This window comes from Sus scrofa, unplaced genomic scaffold (genome assembly GCF_000003025.6).
Source record: "Sus scrofa isolate TJ Tabasco breed Duroc unplaced genomic scaffold, Sscrofa11.1 Contig498, whole genome shotgun sequence".
NCBI classification, from domain to species: domain Eukaryota; kingdom Metazoa; phylum Chordata; class Mammalia; order Artiodactyla; family Suidae; genus Sus; species Sus scrofa.
In genome coordinates, this window is record NW_018085227.1 from 188,655 (window position 1) to 205,405 (window position 16,751).

Here is a 16,751-nt window from a genome sequence, read left to right on the forward strand (position 1 = left end):
CTGGTGTAAGACAAATTTGATACATAGAAGTTGATGTTACATTAAAATCCATCTCTAAATTATGCCCATTGATCTCCAACACCATAAGCATGCATAATTTTTATTATTTTGTTTTATAATAAATAATTGATTACCTGTTAGCCTAGCAGCAAAAGCAATAAAGGATATTTATTCACCATTTATTTATCTAGCTACCCATTTCTCATTCCAGGAAAATTTTGATAGCCAATAATTATTTGTTTAACAAATGACCAAATATCCTCTGAATAGAAAGCATAGAAGAGGACAGAGAAGGAACAGATAATGGTGATAGCATATTTCCTTTTGTTTATCAGAAACTGACATCTCAGAGAGTCATATCCACAGAGAAGTGCAGAACAGGAATATGCCTCTTCCAGATGGACTTTCCAATTTGACTAAGACAACCATAATCTCCCCTGTGCTATCTTCTACTTGCTGATTTTGCATCTAGAAGACAGTTTCCTAATTACTTGTCTAGTCTGGACAAGATATTCAAATGTATGTATAATACTTACACTCAATAAGTAATTTCTTCCAACCCTTCAGTTCTTCCTTATTTTCTTCACTTTGGTGTTCCACAGTTTACTCCTAAGCTTCCCACTTTCCACTATGGGTCTTCATATTGAAAATATTTGCAATATACTCTTGACTTGATGCATTCTAACTTGGTCCCTGCACTAGGCTGTGCAGACACAAGAACCTCAGGTCTTGTCCTCAGGTCTTGATGGCCCTGCTCCTCTTGCCCTGGATGATACAATTACAGTACATAAGGTAAGGCAATATAAAGCCATCCATCCTCAATCCAGGAAACTGATATCACTGGAGAAGTGAGAAATCACCCTTTAGAGAACTGATGTCATCCTGCAGTGGGAGTAATTATTTTTACAAAGTAATTTTTCCAGGAATGGAGAAGTAAAGAAACAAGTGTATTACCACCTAGTAGGTATGTATGAAAGCAAATGATTATTTAATTATCACTAATTCCCAGTCAGCAAAGCAATTTTTCAATCTCTAACTTTCCGTTGATGAAACAATCATGCCATCTTACAAACAATCATGCCATCTTATAAACCACCCTAGGCTCAGAGTGGTTTCCTCTACTCACAAGGAGCCCACCCTTCACAGGACCCCTTAGTCTATTGTCAACATGCTCAACTGGTTCTACCATTTGTAGTTTAACAGAAGAAATCTTTCCCACTTAAATATCATGATTCTTCAAATATTTCAGGGTGTTCTCATTTCCTCTCCATGATAAATCTGTTTTTACCCCCCAAATATATCAGCAGTCTTTCAACTGTATTTTACATAATACATTGTCTAGATATTCAAAGGTTGTGATGTAGATGTAAGTTTAAAATGGTCATCTTTAAAGAAGTACATTGAAATAGTTTCCCTGTAAGGAAAATGAAGGGGTGGGGGTGCAAGGGACAGATGGAGACAATCTCAACAGAGCCAGATCACCTTCATTAGGCAAGGAGGGGCAGCAGTCAGTCTTAGAACAAGACTGGGCTACTGCATTGAGGGTCGTCGGGGGTTTGAGGGAGGCTAAGTATGGAAATATTTTTTTTTTTGGCTGAGGTCTATTTCTTGTCCAAATTATTTTATCAGTTTAAAGTTTAACAAGTTAGGTCCAGGGGAACAAAATTTTCTGGGCTTGGACATTTGGTGTTTCTCTGACATTTCCCTTGGTATTTTGGGGAGTCAGTCTTCCAGAAAGAAAGGCCATTAAAGCTAAATACCATTCCTTCATTCTCTGTCATTCAGCACGTATATGTGCTAAGTGTGTGTATGTGTAACCACATTTTAGTAAAATGTTAACATACATAAAAGCATGGACAACAGCATAGATTACAGCATTGGTTAAAAGAGATAGTGGAAAAAAACTAAGTATCTATTAATTTGAGAGTGAAGAAGTATAATATTTTAGGTATGTAGAATTCATGTAATGATTTAAATTATTAAATTATTCTTGCAGATAAATATGGATAGAATAAAAAAACATGTCAAGGGAATATATAAGATTGGTAAAATTATTATGTGCACATTGTACAAACCAAAAATAAAAAAAAATAATGACACACTTGTCACCTGAAATAAAAATGAACAAGTAAAAGTTGTGAGTGAGTTAAATTTTATTTAAGGAACTCCCTGAGGACTATAGCCTGGGAGACAGCCTTTCAGATTGCTCTGAAGAAGTAAGAGAGGACCAGGAAATATGTAACTATAATTATATAATATAAATTATATATATATATAATTTTTGCTGAGAAAAAACATGTAGTCAAGCATAAAAGGATTACTGCTAATCACAAAGAACAGATCTCAAGTTAATGATTTTAGTGCTTTTCTATATATGGGAAGATGCAAGAATCTGGGGTAACTGAAATGTTTTCTTAAAATATGCATCTTAACTACCTAGGGGCCAGTATCCAAGCACAGAAGGCTTCCTGTTTTTCTCCATTCTAAATTCCCCTCAGGTGCACAGTCAGTGGATGACTGCAGTGGCTAATGGCTTGATCCTTTCAAACTAAACTGAAGGGCAGCATTTTTTTTTCTTTACACTAACTCCTTGTACTAGTTACTTTCTGCTTAGGCTAGTCAGAATTAGCTTCTTTTGCTTGCCAAAAAAAAAAAAAAAAAAAGAAAGAAAGAAAGAAAGAAAAGAAAAGGATTATTATGATCAAAGTAGTTGCAGGGGAGAAAAATTTGCCACCCCAAAATGTTTATTTGGCATGTGGATTATCTTGAGATGAATACAATTAAAATGCAAAAGACTCAGGAAAAAACTTTTACTTTAACTGCCTAGAGAATGTTGAGGATCTCTTCCAGGAAGGGAGCTTTCATCATAGATAATTTAAATGTGTAGACAGGGAGGACACAGCAAACTCTTGTTTATTAAAATTTCTCTCAATGTCCTATTGCCTGTACATGGCCCTCCAAATATGTGTTTTCCAAACATTTGCTTTTCCATTTCCACGTGAATTGCCTTCCTCCTCTCTGAAGTCCCAAATTAATACCCCCAACATTCTTGTTTGTCTTTAGTGAAGACAATATTTAAAGTGAAGGTTTAAACCATTTTGGTGAGTTACTCAGTTTTCCTAGGTCTCTCCCATGTATATATATATTATTATAATGTGTTTGATTTTCTCCTGTTAGTCTGCCTCATGTCAATTTAATTCTTAAACCAGCCTTAAGAATCTAGAAGTGTAGGGGAAAATTTCTTTTCCGACATAGTTTTTGATAATCTGAATATTGAGAAAATAAGAAGCAATGCTGCAAAAGTCCTGTCATATTTTCTGCACAGACAGATTACCTATTTTCATGGAGTTTAGTTCAGTCAGGGAGAAATATGTTTTCAAATAATGGTATGTGTTAGTGTGGTGATTTAAGTAGGGAACCAAATCATACACAGCCTTGTTAGTCAAGTCACAGAGGGTTTTTTCCCCTTTTATCCTGAGAACAATGAATAGGAATTGAAAGACTTTAAAGAGCTTGGGGACCTGATCAAAAGCAAGTGATGTATTCTATCGTAATGTAGTCAATTTTCAAACCCAGTTTGTTTGATCAGCAGCTCAGAAGTTACTTTCACATTTACCAAAATTTCCACATCTTTTTTACCATATTTTGTACAGTTAAATATATTTCCTTGTCTGTGGTGCATGAAAAACCTAGAGATCTGTGGACCAGACAAAATGAAAGACTTTTTTCATATTATTCTATTATTTTTAAATGCCTGCATAAAAATTTATTACCAAATCATTTTAGAATTTATTTTATTTTAAACAAAATATAACATGCTATTCTACTGTGCAAAATGTCTCAATTCAAGCTATAATATGATTATATCATTCACCTTATATAGTTTCCCTAAGGTAGAAACTAAACTGAAAATTTATTGTTACTTGTATTTCAGATGTTTCCCTTTGGATCCCTGAAAACTAGAATGATTTGAAATATTTCATGATAAAAACTTTCTTTTTTTTTTTTTTTTTTTTTTTTTTGTCTTTTTGGCATTTCTTGGGCCGCTCCCACGGCATATGGAGGTTCCCGGGCTAGGGGTCCAATCAGAGCTGTAGCCGCCAGCCTATGCCAGAGCCATAGCAACACAGGATCCCAGCTGCGTCTGCGACCTACACCACAGCTCACGGCAACGCTGGAACCTTGACACACTGAGCAAGGGCAGGGATCGAACCCGCAACCTCATAGTTCCTAGTCGGATTTGTTAACCACTGCGCCATGACGGGAATTCCGAAAAAAACTTTCTTAAAGTCTGTGAACTCTTGGATTTATTTTTGTTTGTTTTTATCATTGAATGTATGACACACAAGTTTAATAATACAAAGTGATGCTGCTTCTGGTTTGGTAAAGCTCTTAATAGCAGAGGGTAAAGATAAGAAGCAGACTTCTCTTTTCAAGTTGAAAGTTCCTCAGTTTGGATCATTTAATGAAAGCATTTTATGATTGAAATTTTTCTACAAACTTTATGGATTATGACTTATATATGCTTTTAATCTTCCCTAATTATATCTCAGCCTTCTTACCACACTTCAAAAAAAAAAAAAAAAAAGTATGAATGATGTGGAAAAACAAATTTTCGGTTAATCTATGAAAATTGTCACACTGGCTTAGACATAGAAATTTAAAATAGTGAGTTGACAAATGATACCGTCCACTTCATAGATGCCAGAATTTCTTCTGTTTTGAAGCATGTTTTAAATGAATTTCACTTGTGTGTAAATATAGGATACTGCTGACATTTTTTGGTCAGATAGATCTTAGATATTTTATTAGACTCTTTCTGCTGCTTCTGTTTTTTTCCAATATCTTCAAAATGTTTAAAAATTCTGTATCTGCCAGAGTCTAGTTGGGGTACAAAAACCACAATGGTAATTTGAACAGGGTATATTTACTATAAACACTTAGGAACTGACAATAAGTATTAGATACTGAGGGGATAAAAGAGTACCCCAAAGAATACCTGAGGGCTGAGGGAGAGAACCCAGGGAAATAATAAACATAAACATGGGTGGGTTTCAAAACTCAAAAGATATGGATGTAGCCCTGTGGATGAGGTGTTCTCTGGGTTACCCTGGTATATAGATGGAGGGAAAATGGGGAGCAGGGAATTTAAACATCAGGCTGGCAAGAATACTTACTGGGGGGTGAGAGCCACTGGGTTTCCTTGAACCACTGGCAGCTGCACTGTAGGAACAAGAAATTAAAGAGTTCTTGTTGTGGCTTAGGCCACCAGCTAGAGCTCTGATTCTGCCCCTAGCCTGGGAATCTCCATATGCTGCTGGTAGGACCCTAAAAAGAAAAATAAAAGAAAGGAAGAAATTAAGCACACTGGAAGCAAGAAGAGAAGTCCATTCCTTCTTAAATGTTCATCCTGCCCCTTATAATCACAAAGAAGAAAGGTTTAAAGTTCATTTCCAGTATTGTTGCTGAAACTCAGCCTCTGTCCCACGGTGCAGAATAGAAACATGAAGAGAGAGTTTTGGGTGAAGGAGAAAAAAATAGCTTTTTATCACTTTGCCAGGCAAAGGAGGTCACAGCAGGCAAATGCCTTAAAGAATGTGCCATCCATTGGGAAGAATTGAGGGGAGTTTTATAGTAAAAGGAGAAAAATAGGCTTTCAGATAGGAATCGGGATTGGGGCAAACATGCATTCTTCTTTCTTTGGGGGGATGTTAGTCATCGAAGCTGGCATCAGGAGATCTTGGCATGATCATGGTGGTGGTCTTCTGGGTTATTGCCTAGAATAACAGTACTTGCAAAAGGGGCGTATCAATCAGAGATTAGAACAAACTAGGAAAGTTCCTGAAAAAGTCACATGCTAATAATCTTTAAGCCACAGGCAATTATGTTCATGGTGCCTGATCTTTAGCTTATGGGATATTATGTTTAGGTCCAATTAAGCTAGGGAGAAGGACAAGGAAGGACTCTAAACTTTTTAAATATTCACTTCTGAAAGAAGCATACAGAATATAACTTTTCTCTTAGGTCCATAAAATACCTACATCATTATGTGTATCCCTTGAGAGGGAACCAGGATCCTGCCCCAAGGCTGTACTATTGTTTCTTGACTGTTACTCCCTTGTCTCTGAATCCCCTTCTTTCTCTTATCAGCAACTGTCTGAACCTGTTCCCTCAGAACTCAGAGATGGTCAGAGAGGCTGAATGAGGCCCATTTCCTAAAAACAAGAAATGTGGGACCCAGAAGGGCTTTTATGCCCAGGAGCTCCACAGAGCCCTGCTCAGTTACAGTATCACAAAAAAAGCAGGCCAGTGAAGGTGAATTTGATGTCAAGAGAAAATAAACTGATAACTGATATGGTTCTTTGTCAATAAATACACAAAGGAAAAATGTACTTTTTATTAAGTGAAGTAGTTGTAATTTTCTTCAGCCAAAGTAACTTTTCTTGTTACATTTTTGCTGAAAAGAAACACCACATATTATTGTGATCATTGCTCTGTTTCTTGGCATATGTTAGCTGGAAATTCTTCTAACAGCTCTGAAATTGTATCTACTTACTGCTAAGAGCATTGTCAACTTCATCAATATTTAAATGTAGGACCTTAAATATCCAGTATATAAAGAGATTATCTAAAGAATTAAGAGTAAAATGTGTTTGCCTCTACTACAAGAAAACTTGCTGGCTTTCCAGACATTCTTTGGAAAAACTCAGAGATATCGATAGTACTTTATCTCTTCTTGGAAGAGACCTCACAAAGATACTTCATTTATTTCAAAACAATGTAAGTGAGTCTATATGAAAAAATTCAGAGTCTGGGAAAAATTGGAGTCCTCTGAGACAAACATTTCCTCTTCTGTGAATTAGCTGTGGGAGTTCAGACTCCATTTCTTAATACTTATTTTATTTCAGAAAGTCCATTAAGATAAAAAATTAAGCTTAATTCAGTATCATAAATGGCACATAGATTTCAGTGTCAAAGATCACTCTACAAAGTTGTCTTAAACTAAAAGCTACCTGCCTTCACATGAAAATGTACAACTGGACAAAATTTTAATTATTTGCACAAGTTTTATTTATATTATTTTAGCAAAATTTTATTAATTTTACATAAAAATCCTAAAAATAAAAAAGGAAAGGAATTTCCCATTGTGGCTCAGTGGTTTAGAACCCAGCATAGTGCCCATAAGGATGAAGGTCTGCTCCCTGGCCTCGCTCAGTGGGTTAAGGATTTGGCATTGCCACAAGCCTCATTGTGGCTCAGATCTAGTGTTGCCATGGCTGTGACACAGGCCTGCAGCTACAGCTCCAATTTGACCCCTAGCCCAGGAATTTCCATATGCTGCAGTCGTGGCTATTAAAAAGAGAGAGAGAGAGAGAAGATTTTTTGCTTGTATATATTCAATTTTAATTAATGAAATCAATTTCTGAAGTAATAAATATTCTGTATAGGAAATCCTATGTGTGTTTATGCTGTTTGGTGGGAAGGAGAGGTATGAGTAATCATATCTTCAAAATCATCTCTGAGTGAAAGAATGTTATGAGTACCTAAGTAACTAATAACTAGTATAGTTAACCAGGTTACATAATTTCTGAAATTCTTAGTACTGATTCTCAGCTCTGATTCAACCCCTAGCCTGGGAACTTCCATATACAGCAGGTGCAACCCTAAAAAAACGAAAACAACAACAAAAAAAATAAAAATAGAAAAAAAAGCATGGCATTAATAAGCTTTTTAATGAATCCTACCTTCCTAATACTTTAGTACTATAGGCTTATTAGGAGGAAATCATAGAGTGCACAGCCTTTTCTTCAAGAAGAACAATTATAACACCAGCCCTTATTCTGTGAACAGAATATGCGGTGGCCTGTGTGCTATAAAATCAGGGAACGTTGGTGCAATCTCTTCTTGTTCCTGTTCTAGATCCAATGTACCGACTCTTTTCTCTAGCTATGGATGGACTTATATTCTAAAATTAGAAAGAAATCAATATGTCACATTCCTGGAGGAATGGTAACTTATGGGTTTAAATTTATACTAAAGTGTAAATTACTTTTACAGGAAGGTAGATTTTGAGAGTAGAAAAGAGCAAAGCATATCAGGTCTCAGAAGAACTAGAATGCTATAAGAAAGAGCAAAAATTGAGTGGCGTGGGAGAAAAGGAAATTTCCAAAGTTTCTTTAAGTTTTACTTAATGATGATTCTATTAGGGACAGACTCAGAAAAGATTAGCTGGAAATGGGAGGATAAGAAAGCAAACAACAAAGTGCACAACTAGAGTTTTCATTCTTAGCATAGAAGAGAGGCTAATATTTCAAGAAATCTATCTGCCTCATATGAATTGAAAAATTTGGGAAAGTAAATGTAGAAACTCTAATCAACATTAATATCCCCCTAATTATCCCTAAAGTCTAAAGCAGAGATCCAGCTCTGGGGTCCTGGTTACCAATTTGGATATATATTTAACATTAATAATTATCATTAAGAATGTACTATTTGGTCCAAATGGAAGACTGCTACATAACTCCTTATAGCACAGATTGAAAAGTCAATGTTGAATTGGTCAGCTTTAAAGATTCTCCTCTCCCTTCTATAATGTAACTTCAGAGGAACTGGAATTAGCTTAACTGATCAAAGAAAGCAAATATTACTAAATGAAATATTTGAAAAGCAAACTTCTGATTACATATAATTCCATATTTTAATGCACTGTTAGTTATTGGGAAATAACATGGGATAGGCATAAATAATGTTGGGGGAGGGATCTCATAACCTAAGAAGCTTCACTTACATCTATGCACTGATCTTAAATCAGTGGAGTGGCTATCCCCTGGTTGGGAAAATTTGGTTTCAGATTCTTTAATACCATCCTTGTATATTGATATTTAGGCATGCAAATTAGGAAACTCATAAGATCAGGAAAATGTCTAAATTTATCCCCACCAAAGAATCAGGTTCACATTCTTTTTTTAATCATATTTCTATTTATCTGTAACTAAAGCAGTCAATGAGTCTACGCTACCCATAGAAAGTCATTCCATAACTTATCTCCAAAATCAGTAATCATGATGTATTTTTTACAGTTTTGGATATTTAACTTTTGCTTAGGTGATACTCAGAAAAAGACTTGTCAATATCAATTAAATAATCTCTATACCATCTTCTTTATTACTTTCACCCCAGTTAAGATATGCCACATAAACATATAATTAGACTACTGATTCGAAGAATTTAAATGAATTTTGTCTCACTAAAGGGAATTCCTCAGTACTAGTGGCATTTCAGAAATTTTCTTGGGCCTCAAGTAATACATCATAATTTTCCTCATGGCAGTCTTCATACCTCTGTTCCTTAGTGTGTAAATAATGGGGTTTAGAATGGGAGTAAAAATGGTGTAAAATATGGCAAGAACTTTATCCACAGGGTAGGTGGTAAAGGGCCACACATAGATGAATATGCAAGGTCCAAAGAATAATATTACTACAGTGATATGGGCAGCTAGAGTAGAAAATGCCTTGGCCATTGCAGCAGAAGACTTAAACCAGACAGTGGCAAGACTAATGATGTAAGAGCTGACCAAGAGAGAGAAAGTGCTTAGTGATAGGATTCCACTATTGACCACAATGAGTATTTCAGTGATGTAAGAATCCAGGTAGGCAAGTTTGGCCACTCGAGGAAGGTCACAAAAAAAGCTGTCTACTACATTGGGTCCACAAAAAGGCAGATTCATAGTAAATGATAACTGGCTGAGTGTGTGCACCAAGCCCACAGCCCACGAGATCATTACCAGTACAATGCATGTCCTTTGGCTCTTGATGATGACATAGTGTAGAGGTTTGCATATGGCTACATATCTGTCATAGGCTATGGAGACAAGAAGCACCATCTGCCCTGCAGTAAAAAGGTGAATGAAGAAAATCTGAGCTATGCAGCCACTGAAGGAGATGGTCTTGTGTTCACTTAGAAAATCAACAATCATCTTAGGAGTAGCAAAGGAAGCCTGACAGATGTCCACAAAGGAAAGGTTTCCCAAGAGGAAGTACATTGGGGAGTGCGAGCTGTTATCCAAAGTCACCATGAGGATAATAAGAAGGTTTCCCAGCACAATGACCACATACAACACAGAGAAGAAAACAAAAAAGAAAAGCTGAAGTTCCTGAGAACTAGAGAGTCCCAGCAATACAAACTCAGACACCACTGAAGAATTGACCTTATCCATAGATCCAGGCTGCAGGCTTGCTCTGAAACAATCCTGAAGGAGGGGAAATAGGGAAGGATCAGAATTCGGAACAAAGAACACTTTTAACGTAAAGGATTCTGCAATTCCAGATATAATGCGTATTTACTGAATGAAAGATTTTGAAGAGACCATCCTAACATATCTGGGGAGTTGGAAAGAGCTTATGAGAATGTGGAAATCCTTTAATCAGTGTCATAACTCCTTGAGTTTTGGGATAGTCTTAATAATCTATCATACTGTAGTAAACAGGCTCACTCAGGAGCTGACTTGTGATCACAATGCTAGAGGAGGGGTTTGAAACCAACTTCAGAGGGTTTGTAGGTTGGAAAAAATAATTTAGATTAATGGTCTTGTGGTCATTTTCCATCATTAATTTCAACAAATCTTTGAGTACCACATTCTCTTTATCTTTCTGAGATCTATTAATGGTTTGATGTTTATGTGTGATGTCAAGTCATACTGATTGAGTTCAGGATAATTAATTTTTCTGAACTTTAATTCCACTCAAAAAAGTTGAGAGGGGATCAAAATACCTACCTTACAGAAGAATTTTAAGTTTAAAAGTAACTCGTAATATTCTTCTATCAAAGTCGTTGTAATACAATAGTTGTTCTTAATATGTTAAGTATCCCCATGTTAACAAAAATTTTCCTTACTGCTATTACAAGTTAAACAGTTCCTCCTAAGGAGATGCTGTGGAATATATGTTATCCAGTTCCACAGTTGCAACACAGTTCGTCAGTTACTCATATGTATAATTTCTTAAAATGTTTATCTTATTTATCTAAAATTCATAGTTGCTTGATTATTAAGAAGCAGCACCTAAAGATTCCATTTTCCTCGCCATCAAAAGTAGGTTTAGGATAACTTACGGTCCCCATTTGTTGTCCTCCATGACCATTATTAATAACACATCTTTATAATTAGTGAAAGAGTAGAGAAGTTGTCTTAGACTAGAGAAATAAAAATAATTGAATTATTAATATCCAGTATGCCTTAAAATATATTCTGTTTGGAATCAGAATAACCCTGATAATTCAAACCTGCACCTCCTTTTTTTTTCCTGTAAAAATACAAGAAAATCTTGCCATATAATCCTGCTGTATAAATCCTGCTGTATAAATCCAGTTCCGTTGAACTGAAAAAATGAAAAAAGCCTTTCCAGGAAGTTCTATTTTAGAACTATGTTTGTTCTGACAATTAACTGTTGACTGTAGTCAGAGTGAGGAACCTAAGAGTGAGATGTGATCTTAGCCCCACATAAGAGCACATACATATTTCACTGCCTATTTATTTCATACAAGATGCTTTAGTCTTCCTCCATCCCTGGGATACAACCCTCACCTCTCATTCCCCCTCCCAATTTTGTTGACTTGTAATTGACAAATAAAAATTCATCTACTTAGGCATACAATGTAGTCTTTTGGTATATGTTTACATGGTAAAATTATTACCACAATCAAGCTAATACTAACATATCCACTACCCTGCATAGTTACCTTTTTAAAAGCAATTAAAATATATTCTCTTAGCTGAGTCTAAATATATGACAGTATTATTAATTATAGTCACCATGCTGTATATTAAATATAACACATTATTATAAATTATAGTCTCCATGCTGTATTAGATCTCCGGAATTTATTCATCCCAAATATTTGAAGCTCCATACGCTTTGGTCAGTTCCTTTTAGTGATTGCAGTCCACACAGGGAAGCCTTCAAATAGAAAATCATTTCCTATTTTTTGCTGGAGAGTGTTCAAAGAAGCATTGCAACTGGTCCACATGTTGAATATACATTATTGTGGACTTCTGGAGCCAGATAAAACTATTAAAATGTCCCATAAAAATTAAATGAATGCATTAGTGACAGTCAGTGATTATAATAGTATATAAGAGAGCAATAATTGAGAATATTCTGAAGTATACCATAAATTGTTTTATTACCTTTCCCATGTGTGACTAGCTTTATTTCTTTCTCTAAAGTTGTTCTTGCTAAAGCATATGGATTTATTGCCTAAAATGATGAACACTACCTAATGAAAATGTTTATTGTGTGATTGTCTATAAGTTAAAAGAATGAAGTAGATTTTGAGTGAATGGTAAATATTAATTTTAAAATCTGAGAAAGAATAGAGAAAAAAAAAACCTATAGATTTGTTGAGACCCTGGTAAGTAGCACCTACTGTGTTAGATGTTTTATGTGTTGTATCATGTGATCTTTACAACAGGCCTGTAGAACAGGTATTATTATTATTTCTGAGCTGCAGAGGAGAAATTGGAGCTTCAGACAGGCTAGTAACCTTCAGATATTCAGATATAGTAAGAGTTGCAAAACCTTAGAGGAGTTTGAAATCAGATAATAAAAATAACATTGAACACCCAGGGAGTTCCCATGTGGCAAAGTAGAAACTAATCTGACTGGTAATCCTTGAGGATACAGGTTTGATCCCTGGCCTTGCTCAGTTTATCAGGAATCCAATGTTGCTGTGAGCTGTGGTGTAGGTCCCAGATGTGGCTGAGATCCTGCATTGCTGTGCCTGTGGCATAGTTCAGCAGCTGCAGCTCTGATTCATCCCTTAGCCTGGGAACTTCCATATGCCACAGGTGCAGCCCTAAAAGGCAAACAAGCAAACAAAAAACACTTACTCAGAGCAAGCAAAGTGCCAGGCACTGTTCTAAGCACCTTATGTACATAATTTAATCCTCCCATAAAACTACATGGTAAACGTACTTGTAAATTTATTTCACACTAGGGAATCAGAGTTACAGAAATGATAAAGAACTTCCTTGGTGTTACATAGGTGGAAAATCAATGAGCTAGAATTTGAACTCAGACTTTTCACTCTAGGGCTAGTTTTCTCCAACATCACATTATATTGTTTTAGAACTGAATGATATGAAACTCATAGCATTTGCATTATGCTGCAGTTGGAATTGATTCTAATGTTTCCACCTACTACAAGACACTGGTTCTTCTGCTAAGTCAGGGTTTCTCAACTCTGGCACTATTGACATGTGGGGTTGGACAATTCTGTTATGCAGAACTGTCCTGTGTGGTACCCATTAGATACCAGTAGCACTTTCCCCCAAGTTGTGACAACCACAAAGGTATCTAGACGTTGTGAAATTTGGGGTGGGAGTAAGGGGGAAGCAAAATGACCTCTAGTTGTGAACCACTGAGTTAAGCCATCTTCAGGTTTCATTTTCAGTCTCTCCCTCTTTCACTTAACATTTTCATCTACCCACAAAGTGTTCGATCTATCTCATCAGAGAAATAAGCAACAAACAACAAAAAGAACTCTGTAAATGTGTCTAACCTCTTGAGTTGTTTTTTTTTTTCCTGAATTTATCTTTTTTTTTTTTTTTGAATAAGAAACTTCGTGAAGGATATCCACATGTTTCCCCTCCAGTTCTTTTCCAAATTTGTTCAGAACTTAACACGACAATGCCTTTTGCTTTCACGGTCAGGGAAACTTTTAAATCAAATATCCTTAAAGATCAGTTATAAAAGCTAATTTTGTTATACTCAAACAGTATAACAGCCCCTGATTTTTCTGTCAGAATTTTTAATACCATCTTTCTTCATCCATGCATTACTCCTTACAACAGCTTTCCCTTGGTTTCCAATCCATCCCTTCCCTGCTGTGCATCTTGTGCTTTTCCATCGCTTACTCTGTACCCTTCTTAGTGTCTCTTTCTTGCTCCTTCTTGTTCCCTCACTCCCTTGGGTAGTACATTCACCTCTGTGGCATCCATGATCACCTCTATAGAATGACTTTAGATTTTATAGCACCATTTCTCATCATATTCCAGTATCCCAAAAGTATTCTGACAGTTTTATGCATGTGAAAATTACACAACCATCTCAGACCTCAGCTCATAATTTTTCTCCTCAATTCAGCTCTTTTTCCCTTTAAATGTTTTTATTTTGTAATTGTCACTATCATTTCCTAAGTTGTAAACCTTACTTTTCCTGGACCTCGCCCTCCCACCTGTAACATCATGTAATTCCTTAAAGCAAATTAATTAATTAATTAATTAAATGTCTTCAACATGACAGCCAAGTATATATGGTCTGGTCTGGTTTTAACTACACTACTCTCTAGCCAAATCAGATTCTTAAAACTTCTTAAAGCTGATAGACTGTGCCTATTCATTTTCTCATGTCCTTCACAAATAGATGGTCTATTCCAGTGCAGGTATCATCTCCTCCAAAAGCCTTCACAGAGCTTAAGCTGAAATTTCTCTCTTCCTAATATCATTATAATGCTTTGCTTGCAGTTATATGCTTTTCCAAGGTAAGAATTTTTCTATAATATCACTTCCCTACCACATTGAAGGATCCCTGAGTTCTTGTGCTTCTTGTATACCATGCACAGGATTTAGTATAGATAGTATAGATATTTGCATGGAATTGATTCTATATAAATTGCTTCAGTACTAACTGAAATATATTTCACCTCATATCTATCATTTTACCTAACATTTCTATGTTTGAATCTTCCTGTGTATAGAGGCCTTCCCAGTGAATGTCAAGTCATAAACTGCCTACATAAACTTCATCTTTAATAGAGGAAAAACATTTCCTCTCACTAGTAATACAAGCTCATTTTTGAGTCACCAAAGCCAGTGCCCATAAACAAACCAGCAAATGCAAAGGGAATAAAATCCTTTTGCAGCACAGAGAAAATTATTTATTTGCTGTATTGGAAATAAACCATAGTTTGTTTACCAAATTTTTAAAAAGTGATTAAAATAACGAGAATCTTAACAAAGAATAAATTTGTACTTTATAGAGTTAAATAAGTCCTGTCTGGTCCAATTCAAGTATAAAGTAAGTAAAGTAAATCATTGATGCCAAGATATACCAGCTACAAACCTACAACCTGAGTTTGGTATTTAACATTCCCATGATTTTCTTATAGTTTTACCTCATAGGCCTGTATCCACAAAGAAATGTGTAGCTTTGATTTGCATGTTTATTTCATTTCTCTAGGTGATAGGTAAGCATGGCATAATGCATTTTTCTAAGTACAGAGTTTGTCATAATATGTGCAAGAATACACCACCTTCTTACATAATTTCCCACAAATCCCTCCAAAAGTGCTAAAATACATGAACATTCTAACCTTGGCTCACTTTCTTTTACTTCTAATATATTTTTCTCCCAATTGTGAGTTCTAAGGCACATTGTGATAATATAAAACATAAGTGGACATAATAAATTTTTAATGTGCATCTTTGTTAGATATAACCTACCTCATATAAAGCATATCAGAAGTGTAAATTGAATACATCAGTTCTTCTGTTGTGCAATTAATCTTTTCTACCTACTGATAATTACAGATACATATTTCTTTTGTCAAATTGGAATAGCACATGGTTTTATCAAATGACCAACTGAAGCTTTGGACTTTCAGTAATAGCCAAGGTTCATCTTCCAATAGGGATTATTAATACCTTCAGCTACATACTCCCATTGGAACAAAATAAACAGCATCCCACATTATTGGCAGTTGCAATGAGGGCCACATGATCCTAGGAGAAAAAGAAAGGGTCATTTAGCTCTTGGGCAGTTGTAAAGTATCTTGTGTGAATTTTACATAATTGAACCTACGATACTATAGGGAACATATGTGAAAAAGTAGATTCTTTTCCCTAAATGAGAAACACTTTGACTTGTGAATGAAAGACATATTGTGTCCTTGCTACTAGAGCATGTGGTGATACTGAGGAAAAGGCAACTTTTGCATGTTAAAATTGTGAGGAGAGCCACTAAAATAAAAGTAGAATATAAAAATTTATGAATTAAGAGGGGAAACAAAAGGAAATCAAAACTCAGTCCATTTAATAGAAGCCAAGAATGAAGAAGAGAAAAAAACATAGTGAAAGCAGAGCATGAGTCCATTTTGCAACCAGAAGTCTATTCTGTCTACTCTTCTGTTCATTGTGGATGGGCTCTGCATGGGTTTTATGAGTTTGACTATGAACTCAAATTCATCAAGACTTCATGTGCCTAAGTCCCCTGTGATCCTTCAGAGGTTTTAGTCTTTGCTTTTCCAAAAGCACCGAAAACTTCATTGGCCCCTTGAGTTCCAAACATCGTACATCAATTTTTCAGGTTAATGTTCTTCTGATTATGCACAGCATGTAAATACAAATTCTAAACTTATATGAAGGTAATCCCTTGATTATAATTTCCAGGAGGAATCATTTTTTTCTTTACATAAACCAGGAGTGAAGACAAATATTTTGGTCTTTTTCTTGGGCTCTTTAGTACCCTCTTCTAGTCCACACTTTGACTGAGAATCCCAGAACTAAGAGGTCTAATTCTACAACACACTCTCACACAGAGAAAATTTCCCCATAATAGCCAAGCACTGCCCGTCATTTTCATGACCTGCAGTTACTTTCCATAAAATTTCCTCTCCCAAATATTCCACTGTTTCAGATAACATGATGTCATTTGATTATTGTAAAGAATGCATCCAGAATTTATAAATTTTTTTAT

At 35.6% G+C, this 16,751-nt stretch overlaps 1 protein-coding gene across 1 annotated transcript; it reads right to left on the minus strand.

Annotated features, from left to right (window-relative positions):
- Positions 1-9,247: 9,247 nt before the first annotated feature.
- Positions 9,248-10,216, minus strand: LOC100156304 (olfactory receptor 4K5-like). The gene has a single exon (XM_001927578.2). It carries the CDS (start codon positions 10,214-10,216, stop codon positions 9,248-9,250), a length of 969 nt encoding a protein of 322 aa, XP_001927613.1.
- Positions 10,217-16,751: the final 6,535 nt, after the last annotated feature.

What these genes read in the sequence shown, in the direction of transcription:
- LOC100156304 (XM_001927578.2), bottom strand. Translation starts at nt 10,216, where the DNA reads ATGGATAAGGTCAATTCTTCAGTGGTGTCTGAGTTTGTATTGCTGGGA.